The sequence below is a fragment of the Amblyomma maculatum genome, chromosome 7, assembly GCF_055883805.1.
Source record: "Amblyomma maculatum isolate TAMU_Amacu chromosome 7, ASM5588380v1, whole genome shotgun sequence".
Classification (NCBI taxonomy): domain Eukaryota; kingdom Metazoa; phylum Arthropoda; class Arachnida; order Ixodida; family Ixodidae; genus Amblyomma; species Amblyomma maculatum.
The window spans coordinates 46,808,214-46,822,058 of record NC_139350.1 but is presented as its reverse complement, the minus strand read 5'-3'; the positions used below and the strand labels follow the sequence as shown (position 1 = coordinate 46,822,058).

General features: G+C 45.4%; 1 protein-coding gene across 6 annotated transcripts in view; it reads right to left on the bottom strand.

Moving 5' to 3' along the window:
* The window catches only part of LOC146183132 (26S proteasome non-ATPase regulatory subunit 3-like), a 178,811-nt gene that overhangs the window by 108,788 nt on the left and 56,178 nt on the right, over nucleotides 1–13,845 (bottom strand). The window contains exon 1 of one of the 6 annotated variants that reach the window (XM_084609028.1): nucleotides 6,268–6,372. The exons of the other annotated variants lie outside the window; for them this stretch is intronic. Coding sequence (XP_084465154.1) covers nucleotides 6,268–6,270 — 3 coding nt within the window. The 5' untranslated portion in view covers nucleotides 6,271–6,372. Of the gene's footprint in view, nucleotides 1–6,267; nucleotides 6,373–13,845 lie in introns of those variants that run through there. 6 annotated transcript variants of the gene reach the window in all.

Genomic DNA, 13,845 nt, shown 5'->3' with positions numbered 1-13,845 from the left:
ATGTACATGCCCGCAAGAATGTTCTCATTTTATTCTCTTTGCTCTATAGGAGAGACGCATGAGTGCAAATGCAACGTTCCTCCATGATCGCTTGCATCGAAATTTGCGCGATCTGCTGAGCTTTTTTAATACACTTGGAAATTTTTTATTCAAATGCGCGTCATCTTAATCTACTGATTTTGTACCCCTCAGCCGATTCCACTTTGGGACATTAAACTCCACGTACCCTATATACTTAAATATTCTACTCGATCAGAGCTAGGTTGTACGTGGATATTTAATTCGTTCGTCAAGATCTTATAATGACCTCCAAAAATAAATTTAAAAATATGAGAAATAACACTGCAGGACATGTTTACTATAAAATCGGTGATGAAGATCGTTAACTCGCGAATGTAAAAGCAGAAAAAAAAAAAGCTACTATAGAAGTGCGTGCCTATTATTTCGGCAATATCACACTGAGTGACCGCTCAAGGTAATTGCAATTACCTTCGCAGCAGCTTTTGTGTCCTTTTCTGTGTGAACATATACCCGGGCAGTACTGCAGGTGAATGGAACTCACAGTGCAGCTTCCCCGTGGGGTCATATATGCACACAGAATATCGCGTCTAAACTTGACTTGATAGTATATCAAAACGGGCACGAGCTGCAGGCGTTTGTTCTTGCGCTATTCATCGTGCAGCCGAAATGCAATCATGACAATTAAGGGCTGCAAACGAACTGATCTAGTTTCAGTGCAGAAGTGCAACGCACGTTAGCCGCGAAGGCAATCCGTCACCGAAGAGTCTACTTGTCGCGCTCAACGCCGCTGCCCTTAGCTCTCATCTTAATTCGACCGCAAGAAACATGTTAAAACAATTGCCATTTTATTTTTGTGCCTCAAGGCGCAGTCAACCGCACCACAGTTTGCAGAAATATTGGGAACTATGCCCGAAAACACGGCAAGCGCCGCGCATCCACAATGCAGACTGCTCGCGCTTTTGCCTACACCACGAAAGTCACTGCTGCCGCCAGCGCCGCCGCATCTCCACCGACGTCACGGGCTGACGCTTGTCTATAGGGACAGCAAGGTTTCTAACTCCTCCTTTATGCTAAAAAAAATGCCTTTTTATATCCTGAAAAGCAATCCCACAATGTCTGGACAGCCTGAAATTCAGCAAATACTCATTTTACTCCTCATCTTTGCACCCCCCCCCCCCCTTTTTTTTTGCTGTTGACATATTAGTTGCATAAAAGGTGGCATATGCCCAGAAAATTTTGTTAAAAATTGGCTATAGTGCATGCTACCTTTCTCTTTCATAAGTCTTTTGCAAACTGAAGTGGTGGACCACATTAACTTATTCTTCATTGCATTATGCCATCATTGTGCAATTAAAGAAGTGTCCACTTGGATATATTCACAAGTGCTGTTTGATAAATAATTGTCTTTGAACTCTGAGGTTGTGTGAAAGAGATACTAAATGGAAAGAAAAATAGTGTAGCACATATATAACATTTTTACATTATTTTGAAATAACCCAGGCAAAAATCCTAACTGATGTAAATGGTTTAAGGAACAAACTTCCAGTTCATACCAGTTGGATAACAATGGATCCCCAACTGGAATTCAACTGGGATCAACGTTCATGCGTATAAGGTACCCGTTGCATGCGAGCCTTGCTACCTGTTGATGGTTTACAACTCAGAAAGAAGACAAAAACGAGGGCGAAGTGCACATAAGGCGCATGTTTGCAGTCTCCATGACCGGTTGTATTCATTCCTCTGTATCCCATGAAAGCACTCCATTTCTAACCCCCAATGGCGTAGGTCTGCGACATCCGGTGCAATAACGCAGGGCATCCCCCCTCCTCATGAACACACCTGAGCGCAATACCATCACCTACTTTGTCGTCAAGGCTTTCTTCGATGGGGGAAGTTCGTTTTTTGTATCGCACAACTAAATGGAAAGAAAAATAGTGTAGCACATATATAACATATATAATGAAATGTGCAGAAGAGCGGAATCACCGCAAACATGGTGCACAGTTGTCAATAGAAAATTCGCCCGGCCAGCCTACTAACAGGTCAAACCGCGTTGGCGAACCTCGATTGTTTTTGTCGCCGAAAGGTCTCACACAGATCTAGATAAAGGGAAAGCAATTAAACTGTGATTTCCCCGGCAATGTTTGCAGTGTTTGAATATATAACAAACAAATTTGTGATGGCAGTCAGCAGTCTGTTTCAGGCTACAGGCCCAGTTAAAAATCACAATTGACACATATGATGGATGCAAAACTTGTTGCCGTGAAAGAAATGCAGAAGACGTAAGACGCTGTTTATTACATATTAGACATGCGAAGGCATGACAAGCTGAAATGGTCCATGTGTTGCATCAGAACAAGCACTAAGTCATTAAAAGATGCATGCATCATATGGATCTCAATTTGACAGTAAACATATGCTGACACTTACAAAACATACAATGCCATTACTCTTCATGTGATACACTGCAATATTTTCATGTTTTCTAAAGGCTACGCACAGTTCTGTACTACTTAAAAAGTACATATCTTATAATGCCCCTATAGTTGCCCAAATATAACATGACCACCTTAGTAACCATATACAACATTTCTTCTTGTTAGCCTGAAATCCTGAGGCTGAATGTTCCGAAATCCAGTTGTATTAATTGCGACTTTACGATATGCTCCCTCAACTTTATTTGAGGTATGAAGGCATGATGCTCCAAGTGCAAGATGAGGATTTGCTTTATTAAACTTAATCTAAAACAAGCCCTGATCAATGTGAAATGACTTACATAGTTGTATAATAATCATAGCCCAAATGAGAATAGGATATTCATTAGGCACCTAATTGTTTTTAACAACAGGGTAACCAAAACAGTGAGAGGTCATCCTTTAATACCACAGCTTATTTAGTTGTTTTTTTTCCTAATCAACATATCACTCCCAGCATCACAATTCTGGCTTAAAAAATTTGTAGAGTCAAATGACCTAGTATGTATCTCTATTCCCTTTGTCCTCAAACCATTTTTTTTTTGCCCCCTACAGTCATCGACTAGCTAGCTATTGCAGCTAGGATGTGCTTATAATAGCGCCGGCGCCGCGGTGTTGCCGGTCGGCATCATATGCATTCGCCGGCACATTAGTTTGGAGTGAGGAAATTAGGCCCTTTTTAGCCAATAAGAGCGGTCACCAAGCCCATTTCTGGTTAAAACAATTCATAATGAACTATTTCGCTTAGAAAAAGACCGAATTACATCGGGACGCGTGGCAACGGGACGGGCGACCATTGACGACAGCCTGCGCGCCTGAAAGACGTCGCACCGAGAAAGCTATTTTGCAAGGAAACGTTTTGCTAATATACGAAATGTGCAGAAGAGCGGAATCACCGCAAACATGGTGCACAGTTGTCACTAGAAAATTCGCCCGACCAGCCTACTAACAGGTCAAACCGCGTTGGCGAACCTCGATTGTTTTTGTCGCCGAAAGGTCTCGCACAGATCTAGATAAAGGAAAAGCAATTAAACTGTGATTTCCCCGGCAATTCGTGTGGTGTGACAGGCTGGTTCGGAAACCTCTTCGCGGCTCGAAGCGCGCATATGTTATTTGACATCGCTGCCGTTTCCGCGGTGTCCGCACCGCACGCAAACTAGACCTCGCGCCTCTCCGCCAACGGCCATCGGCTGGGCAGCTGCCGTTTGCTTGCGCGCTCGCCGGCCATGCCGCAGGGTCGCGTCCAGGCCAATGTCCGGGCGCTCTGAAAAGCATGGGGAATCCAGGGCCAGTCTAGGGAAAACACGTGCACCCTTTATCCGGACATTAAGTCATAAAATATCACGTGACCTATGACGTTGTTTGTGACGTCATATATGACGTCACAAATTTTGGGCCGATCAGTGTTTTTAGCCGAGCTACTCTGAAACGCTTTGAGATTCCACGGTTAGTGCCGGCTTTAGCGCATCGTCTGAAGTTAAGGTACTGTATGATCGTCCTAAAGGCGCGGAGAAATCATATCGAAAGCAGTGTAATCGAGGCTTTGCTTATTTTTCTTTAAGAAACGGAAACAAAAGATCGACCGCGGAGCGCGCTCCGTTGGGCAAAATAAACTTTTATGTTCACACGAACGTCTCACACACAAATGCTTCAGTTAGAACGAACACGGGGAAAACCAACGCGGTTGAGCGTACACTACCAACCTCGCTCGTTTTCATTCGTTTTGTACTGTATGTCACCTTCGCCTTTTGCTTTGGGTGCACTGCGGAGCCCAACCATCCTTCAGCGCCAACTTTGCAGCAGTCAAGTTCAGCAATTTGACGCACGCACTTGCTCACCGTCGGTTATAAGAGGCCGACTACTTGCGGAGACTTGAAATCCTCCGGAGGAAAAAAAAATATATATATGCTGAGGCTTAGCTAAGGTTAAGCCTAGTCAGATGCGAAGCATATTGGTGGCTAGGCTTGGAAATGCACGGTTTTTCCTTGGTTAAACTCGGAAATACACGGTTTTCCTTGGTTAAACTCGGCAATAGCATGACTCGTTCATCTCGAAAATACGGTAGTACAACAACACGGTCATATGGGAAAGGCTCCCCGTAAACTACCCATGTCCAGCTGGCTTGACATGCAGCAACGGTCGTGTCGTCTTCACTAGGCATGGTTGTGAGGTCACGTCATGTATACCCTTCGAGTCATATCACCGCCACGGTGGTCCTTCAATTACACCACCGAAGCCCATAAAGCGGTCCTTACGAAAACTGTTCAAAACCGAATCACGCAATTTGTTTTGTTACCTAGACGAGGAAACGATAGGTAGTGCATACGAGCGCGTGCCTCGCTATAAGAACGCCATTATGAGAAGAAAGATAAAACTGCCCACTTCTGCCTAACGGTAGAAGTGGGAAGCGCATTGGTAGCAACGCCATGCTCGACCGCGCGAGCCGGCTGCCCATCTCTCCTCTGCTCTGACGTCAAGCATCACGTGGCACCCCTTGGTAGCGACGCCGCGCTCGATGGCGCGAGATGCAGCCCGGTCTCTCCTCTGTCGTGGCGTCACGCATCACGTGGTAGGTCATGAAAGGTCAATGGTGGCGACACCGCCGCGCTCGAGGAGCTGAGGCTTGCTCTAGTAATATGCTTCGCATAAAATAGGATCGGAGAACGCATGACAGCCGCACCGACAGAGCGGTCGACTGCGAGCTTCATCACAGTTCATCGGCGCATTCGTCGCACCACCATTCCGCTTTCGCATTTTCAAGTCGAAATAGGCGTCGGACCAACTCGCCGAACAAGTAGAACGCATTCTCACACACCGCCCTTCGTCGTTGCTCGAGCCGGCGTTGTCACTTCAGCGCCGCAGCCACCACTCGGTGGAGTGGTGTAGACCACCGCGGACGCCGCCGCCATTTTCGCTCTAAAAATGCTCTAAATCGTTTTAGACCGTCTCATCGCGCTCTGCAAAAATAGTCGAAAACCACGGGCATAATTAGGTGCGCGACGTCATCTGTTTTTTCGCCTCCACGACGCAATCGCAGCATCCCGTGACATAACTTTTCAAGATGGCGACGGCGACCACTAGGAGCGGGCGTTTTAGAGCGCTCTCAATTATAGAACGAGAAAATTTTCGGCAGTGAAGGATTTCTGAGCCGAGAGTGCGCTCCTGAAACAAAATTGTCCGCCAGGTACCGTTTTCTTTTGAACATTGTTTTTTTCTTTTGTCGGTTTGAAACGCTTGCTCCCAACGCGCGTTCGACAATTCAAGCCCGCTGCGCCGAAAAAAAAAATGAAAATGGTACGGCAAAGAATACAGTTCAAATTATTACCCTACTGAGGTGATACGCTAAAATTGAGCAATAAATAGACTATCTTCGAGAACGCATGCAGATTGAACAGAAATACACCTTGCGGAACGCGCGCAATCAGGCCTAGCAAGTCACGGCTGCCTCGATAGGCGGCCATGAGCAAGCATCAGGAAAAAGGCAGGACGCGTTATGCCCCAACCCGCCGCGCAAATTAAAACCCGTAACGGCGCGCCGAAATTCACGTGCAATTTCGGTCCCCGAATGCGCTACTAATCAGCGAGTCCACAAATGCTGGCCCCTGTTCGATGACAAGTTGACTGCGTGAGGTCCTTTTGTCCTTCCAAGAAATAAAGCGTCCCGACCTCTATTCTTCCAGAAAACAAAAAATCCTACGAGCGAGCAACTACACGCTGAAGCCGGTCCAAGATGTTTCGGGGTTTACTCCACCACAAGCGAAACACTACTCACCATCTTAGCGAAGAGGCCAACTCGTTCGTAAAATAACGGCACACTGAGCTGCACTCGCTCGTCCGCCGGCTATATACACCAGCGTAAGTCACGTGATAATCTCCCGTTGCTAGGCTGTTGCTATGAGCGAAACTAAAAAAAAAAAAAAAAAAAAAAAAAAAGACTACGTACGCATCAAATGTTGGAACGCAGTCTGCAGCATCGGTCATGTGAATGTGAAAACCTTTTTGCATTGAGCAAATTTCGTACACGCAGACAATGAACTGATATTTATGTTTGCCAGTTAACTGCCATTTGAGTCGGCGGTCGCGTTTTCTGTAAGCGAAATAACGAAAATTGCCCACTTTCCAGGATTCCTGGTACAGCTCCATTAGTGCAGTTGGTAGTAAGAAGAGGCTCTTCGAGACGCCCCGTCCTGCAAACGTGCGTTGGTTTCGATAACCAACCTTCGGCGACTACATTAACACTCGAAAAGACGATTACACTGCCGGTATAGAATTCAGTGGCGGCGTAGCCTCACTTTGAAAACTGACGCGTCACTAAGGTGGTCTCTCAAGCAGCGTCTCGGCTGAGGCGTCGGAATGAGAAAATGTCGTTTTATTGAACGAGTGAAACCCTATACAGCGTCCATCACGAAAATGTAAAGCCTACAGCCATCGGAGTGCAGTCAGCAACGATCGCTACTCGAATTTATAGAGTGCTTTTTAAAAAAACGAAGTGTCTAAAGGTAGTACGTCCGACGTATCCATTCGATTCTCGTAAAGATACGGCGGACGTCGATATACAGGCAATACAGGTTCATGGCTATATGCACGTCGAACGCGGCTACATTCCGCTTGCTACGCGTGAATGAATGTTATCCTCTATGATATCAGCTAGTCGCGACTTTCGATGAGGTGCTGCGAAGAGTGCATCCGTTCTAACATAAATCGCGGTCTTCACTTAGGGTTGTGTACGACAAGCATCGCTGTCACGCACATAGCTGCAGGCGATGCTACGTAAGTACTGCACCAGCTCCACCAGCTGGCATCGAGATACGCACATTCACGAGCAGCTTTCGCTTCGCACTAAACTATCACCTCGATCTGCCCGTAATGCGAGCGAGCTATTCCTAGCATTTACGCTGTCTTAGGTCCTGCATCGACCTCCGAAGATCTAGCGCCGGCACAACACACACACACCTCGCCGTGCAGAACATTCGGCAGTCCAAAGTATGTATGTGAAATGGCATTATGCTCGTTCCTCACATGCAGACCGAGGAAACAGGATGTTTCTAGCTAAATTCTTCGTTTAAATTCTACCTCAGAGCCGTGGCAAAAGACATGCCGACTCTACTAGACGCCTGCGCTGCTACTGCGGCGAGCTGCACATCAACTCGTCGAGGCGAATACCTACTGCACCGCAAGAGTGCACAACCGGAAAGCCGGAAGCGCGAATGATCCGAATTCCCTGTGTACAGCAATGTTCTTTGGCATTTAGGGGAAGACTAGACTAAAGTGCTTAGCCTGCATCTTTTTCTTGTCGTTGAATTTTGCGTACATGTAGTTTAAACCCCCGCATGCTCGAGGTTAGCGTGACCCAACTGAACGGCCGCGCAGCTTTGAAGCGATCGGCATCGATATGCATGCATCGCCGGACTTAGGTACGCGGTAGAAAATGTGCGCTGCACATTTCGTTGCAGAAGCTGACTCTTGGAAGTTTGCAGAGTGCGCCATGCAAGTGATCGTTGCTACAACCACGCATCCATGTTCCAGCGGCTGGCCCACCCCGAGGCGCATAAATGTTCAACCGTGGACGTATCAATGATCGAAGAGAGGACAGATTTTCACAATATTGGGCGCGAAATCGATAGCTACCAGTGCTCAGTGTTAGAGAAATTCTGCCTTGATCATGCGCAATTCGCAATTCAGTGTTTCAGGTGTGGTCAGTAGCTATAAGTTTGAACAGTTCGCCTGTCAAGTCAGCGGCGCCAGCGATAGACCGACGAAGCGATTTTCCACGCTACACCGCTGTCTTGCTAGAAAGCCTACCTAGGCGGCGTTTGACATTCAGCTGCTTTTTGTGGGCCCCGTAATTGAAAGCAACGTCTTCAGAAATGCGTTAAATGTTCAAAAATGTATTCTCTTCAACAGTTTCATTCCAGGCTGTCAAAGCAAGCGGGCGTTGATAAAACAGTTGAGCACTCCAGTCTTTAGAAATCTGTAGAATCGCCTTCAGTTTGCAAAATTATTGGAATAGGTCACTTTCCGATCGCTGGGACATAGACCCTCATGACAGCGCTTTCACGTGAATAAGGACTACACCAGACCGAAAGCTTGTCTCATATAACATAGCTAACCAAGGTATACCTTACAGCATTGTGTTGATTTTTATGGTGCATAAGCAACTAATGCTACCATGCACCAAGAACAAGGTATAATGTATTTATTTTGTGTGCAATGACTAAAATGTTCTTTAGGATGTAGCTTGTTTAGGAACATTTTAGGAAACCAAAAATGCAGGAAATTTGCACGTCTCTCCTAGGATCATGCTGGGATGGAAAGGGATCTGTTGCAAAATTATACAAAATGTTTCCTCTTATTTTCTCGACTCTGGCGCACATGTAAGATATGGTCTATTGTTAGTTCATCTCCACACTTCTTGCATATTGGTTTGTCCTCTTTCATAAGTACGAAGCTGTGTGTGAGGTGTGGGTATGTGTTTTGTGAAGATGACCTAAAATGGCCTCCATGTTGTGTTTTTGATTACTGCATGATTTCCATTCCTTAATGACAGATTTGACAAGTATAGTTTGTAGTTTATTTCAATGTTTCAAAAATCCTGCCATTTCACTCTCACTTTTCTTTGTACAAGCTTCTTGGTATCTTCATGCAGCATATTCACCCTCTGTAATTTAGCATTGCGTCAAGGTAACCTGGTTATTTCTTTTCATCACCTTTCAAGACAACTGTCCCGATTTCATAAAGTGTAGGGTTTCTGACGACAGGAACTCCTTGGAAGTCATAGAAATAAATGAGATCCACAATCATGAGCTATCTAGGGTATGCATATACATGTCCATCGCTCAGTGGAATGGTGTCAGTACACTGTTAGAACAGGCCTTGTGGTAACAACCATTGTCTGAGGTGGTCCTTTAATGGGCATTGAAATGCTATGTAACTACAGGTACTGATAGAACTCTTGATCATGTTATGTGATGATGCGATCCTTGCATGCATATAGTTATACATTTCAGAATCTGCAGTGCACCACTTGACCATTTGCCACCAGTTAGTGTGAAAATGTATTTTTCATGCATGTTAACCAGTATTTAACAGATGACGCCTGTGCACAAGCCAAAAGTGCCACAAGCCAAATGTCACGAGGCCACACGACATGGCAGGAGCTGTTAAGTCAAGCTTACAAAGTTATATTTGAAATATGTTCTGGGACGTTTCAGCTCCAATTAAGAAAGGTTGAGGCTTACAGAGGTCTATGCCAGGTTGTCTATCACCTAACAGGGCAGCCTACGACCGTATGCTAATGAGTATATCTGAGATAACAGAGACATGAATTAAGGAATTAGTAATTATGTTTGTAGCAAAGGGCATGTAAATTAATGGGAATCCACAGTGGGATCTGCAGGCAAGAACCATTAACGCTGGCACACCATACCCTTACAGGTGGCGATTAGGAGTCTCCCTAATTTTGTTTCTGCCTAAAGCTTGTCATTTCCTTCGTTCTTCCAGATGAGGAAGATGTGAAAATGATAGCATCGAAAATTCCAGCGACCATCGTTAACAAGGATGCTGATCCCAATAGCGCAAAAAGGAATTTCAGAAAAGATGGGTCACTAGTAATGCTGGCAACAGTTGAAGCTAAGTGGAAAGGCACGAAATTGAAATGCAACATATGCAGAGATATGTTGCGAGACGACCAGTCTGTGGTGTGCGACATCTGTCTCCGTTAGTTTCATCAAGTGATTGGCCAAAGCAGATGGGGCTTGTGGTTTTGTGATAAGTGCAGTGTAGTAGCATAGATGCAACCTTGCCCATTAATAATTGGAGTGGAGTAAGTGTATTGTTTTCTTTTTGTAAGATGTTCATGGTTTCCATGCAAACATTATGAGAATTTTTTTCCTAGAGAATGTTTGCTGAAATGTGAATATAATGTGCAATAAAACTAGTGTTTTCTTGCTATTTACTTTTCCTTGTATACATTAGTTCTGTGAAGAAAACCACAGGCTAGAAGGAAGTGTAATGGCATGCATTTTGATACTTGGCCCTGTTGTGCTGGCTCAGTAGTTAGAGTGCTTGGCTGCTGAACCCAAAGATGCAGATTTGGTTGCAGCCAGCCAGAGCAGGAGCATTTCAGTAGAGGCGAAACAATAGGCCGTCATGCACCGTGCGGTGTTAGTGCATGTAAAAGAACCCCAGGTGGTCGAAAATATACCGGAGCCCTCAACTATCGTGTTCCTCATAGCCGTAGTTATTTTGGGATGCTAAACCAGATATATATCGCATCATACTCTGAGTAAGATGCTATTCATGGTCAGTTAATCATACACTAAATGATCAATTTTTTTCTGCATGGTACAGCAGCTGTTGTACAATTTTACTTTAGCCTTCATGAAGAATATCACACTGGCTCCACATGGCCTTCTGTTGACCCTTGATATGCGTCACAATCACACACCCGAGTATGTATTTGTCTAAGGGCACCTATGCATGCAAGGAGGGGACCGTTACTTTCCATTTGTCAGAACTGAAATGCACAATCCACATCATTTCTGTAATTCAACTGCCTGCTATTTGAACTGTCCAGCATTGATGCAAGTTTCAAAGAACTGCAATTAGCAAATTAATCCAAGCAGGAAACCATGCCAAGAACTGCTTCGGTTTCATCTTTAACAACTGTTTGAGAACTAAAATTAGCCAAATGTTGCAAAATATAGATGAGAGGTTACAAAATCTAAAAAACAATGCAGCCTACCTGTGGCATGTAGGGTTTCACATCCTAAAGTGATATATGTAGCTATGAAAAATACCGTAGTGGAGAGCTCCAGACTACTTTGACTGCCCGGGCTTTGTACTTTGCGTTGACATCTTGCAGGAAACAGAAGCATTTGCATTTCACCTGCACCAAAGTGCGACTGCCATCACTGGCATTAAACATCACGACCTTGGGGCAAGTAGCCGAACGTGCCACTAAGATGTCGCAGCGTGTACGTACATGCTATATATGTCAACCTTTCTAGCATTAAAGCTGTCACATGCATGGCAGATATTCATGTTCAGCTTTGGACTGACAAGTTTAAAAGTGTACTATTTGTATTTGTCTAGCAGGGAAAACAAAGGAAACTAAGGAAAAAAAAAAAAGAACATATGTTGAAAAAGCACTAGTCATTAACACATAAAGCATATTCGTTCCTTTATTAATGATAAAGTGGCCTTCAACAATAGTACAAAGCCTGAACCTTTAGGAAGGTGCTGTGCCAGGCAGCTATTTTACTGAAACCTGAACCATTTCACCTGTAGTAATGCGCATCCCGGCGGTGTGGGCTGGGCACTTATTTTTCGGTCCACTCCAACATGCGAAAACTGCATCATGTGCATTCCCATTTTCCGAGTTTTGAGCTCAGCTCTGTAGTGCAGGCTAACAAATTGTCGATGACTTATTTTCGTCTGATTGTTGCACAGCGCGTGTAAATAAATTACCACTGCACCTAATAAACACTCACATGCACGTGCAACATCGCCGATCATAAACGGACAAACTGATGTCCGTCCGGACATCGGCGCACTCATCACAGCACTCTTCGTAGTCTCACACAGCACTCTAGTAGGACGTAATCCGTACATCACAGCATCTCACAGTAAGCACAAACCACACCTCCAACAAACACGAATGACTCGATGCTTGCGTTAGAGACACGCCGGCGGCACCCAGCTTTTTCAGCGCCGCTTGTATATGTACTACGTAGAACTTGCAGCACCAAACCTCAATGCGAGCAGAAAGCGATGCGTTACGTGACGCATCTCATCACAGATGGAAGTGACGAAACTTTGAAGAATCAAAACTACATAACGACCGTCGTAGACGTTAATCCACATGATAACGAGGACCAAATGAGCGGGCGTGCGGGCCGCGGGCTGGCCGTCAACACCGCGATTACATGCGCTTGCACTCTGGTCGTGCTTGCCACCCTGCCGCGGTCCAACTCACGTAAACCTATCATCATGCCATCACGTAGTATATCACCCATTCTAGGCACTATCCTTGCCACTGTACTATTCTTTGTAATTTCACATTGCACGCATGCAGTACATACTTCTTGCACCTCGCACGTACATCTCATACCAACTTCGATTTGGCTACATATGGCTACCATGTTGTTGCTACAACCACATCTGGGGATCTCGGATCTGTCTGGCTTTCCCGATGGATCCCAAGGCCCATATCGGAGAAAAATGCATTGGGTCCGTCGGGAACCCTACTGATCGGGTCCGTCCGCCGTACCCCTGAAAAATATTTCCCGGATCCGTCCGTCGTATCCCGAAGAAAAACGCACCGGGTCCGTCAGACGTACCTTTAAGACCATTGATCGGGTCCGTCCGATGTACCTTTAGCCACAGCCTTAAAAAAAATCCACTTAACGCGCTTTGCAATAAACGTGATTGTGAAGTTGCGGTGGGCTACTGTGCGCGCAAGATTTGTTCCATTGAATTAGTGCGTTCCTAATAACCGCTCATTCAGCGGTTTATTTACGGTCGAAAACCCGTTCGCTGTCAGCAGAACAATCCGTGTTTAGCAAGGACGCGACACGGAGGTGGCGGAGGTGGCTTTGTGCGGAACGCCTACGATGCATTATCACGATGAAAATGTCACTTTCTAAACATTGATTATATTTAGTAAGTTCTGCGTGCTGTATACAGCGAAAATGCAAGGCCTCAGCCGCTGGAGTGCAGTCACGAGCGACAGCTGCTCAAATTATTGAGTGCCGATCGAGGCGGTTAAGTTAAATCGCCGATGCGAACTAGGGAAAATTGACATCGTCGGTGTTGTGGGGAAAGCGGCGAGGTCTCAGCCCTCAGAAACCGTTATATTTATATCCTAGGGAGCGTTTAGCAGAACCAACTGCCGCTCTGACGGTAACGTCTCCGACCGAGTGGATCAACGTATGTATAGTTTGTTTTGAAGACTTCGATCCTGGCAGTAGCAGTAGTATGCATCGACGCGCTTAAGCTATTTAGGCCCCATTTTAGGTGTGTGTGGATCTAGTTCCGTAGTACAAGCGTTACCTCTTGAAAGCAGAAATTGCGACGAGATGCCGATTTTTATGCGGGAAAGTGCGCGCCCGGTCGAGTCTACAGGAGGGTGACAGAGTACTTGCGATGTCAGTGCACGTTAAAGAACCATAGGAGGTGGAAATTTCTGGAGCCTTCCACTATGGAGTCTCCCATTGCCTTAGTCGGTTTGGATGGGTAAAACTGATCAATCAAATAAATCACAGTATATGCTTTACACGCATGCATTATTCTGACTGTCACTGGTACCCATGTGTCACTGGTAGCTGGCTGGCCAAATTTGGTTCCCTTT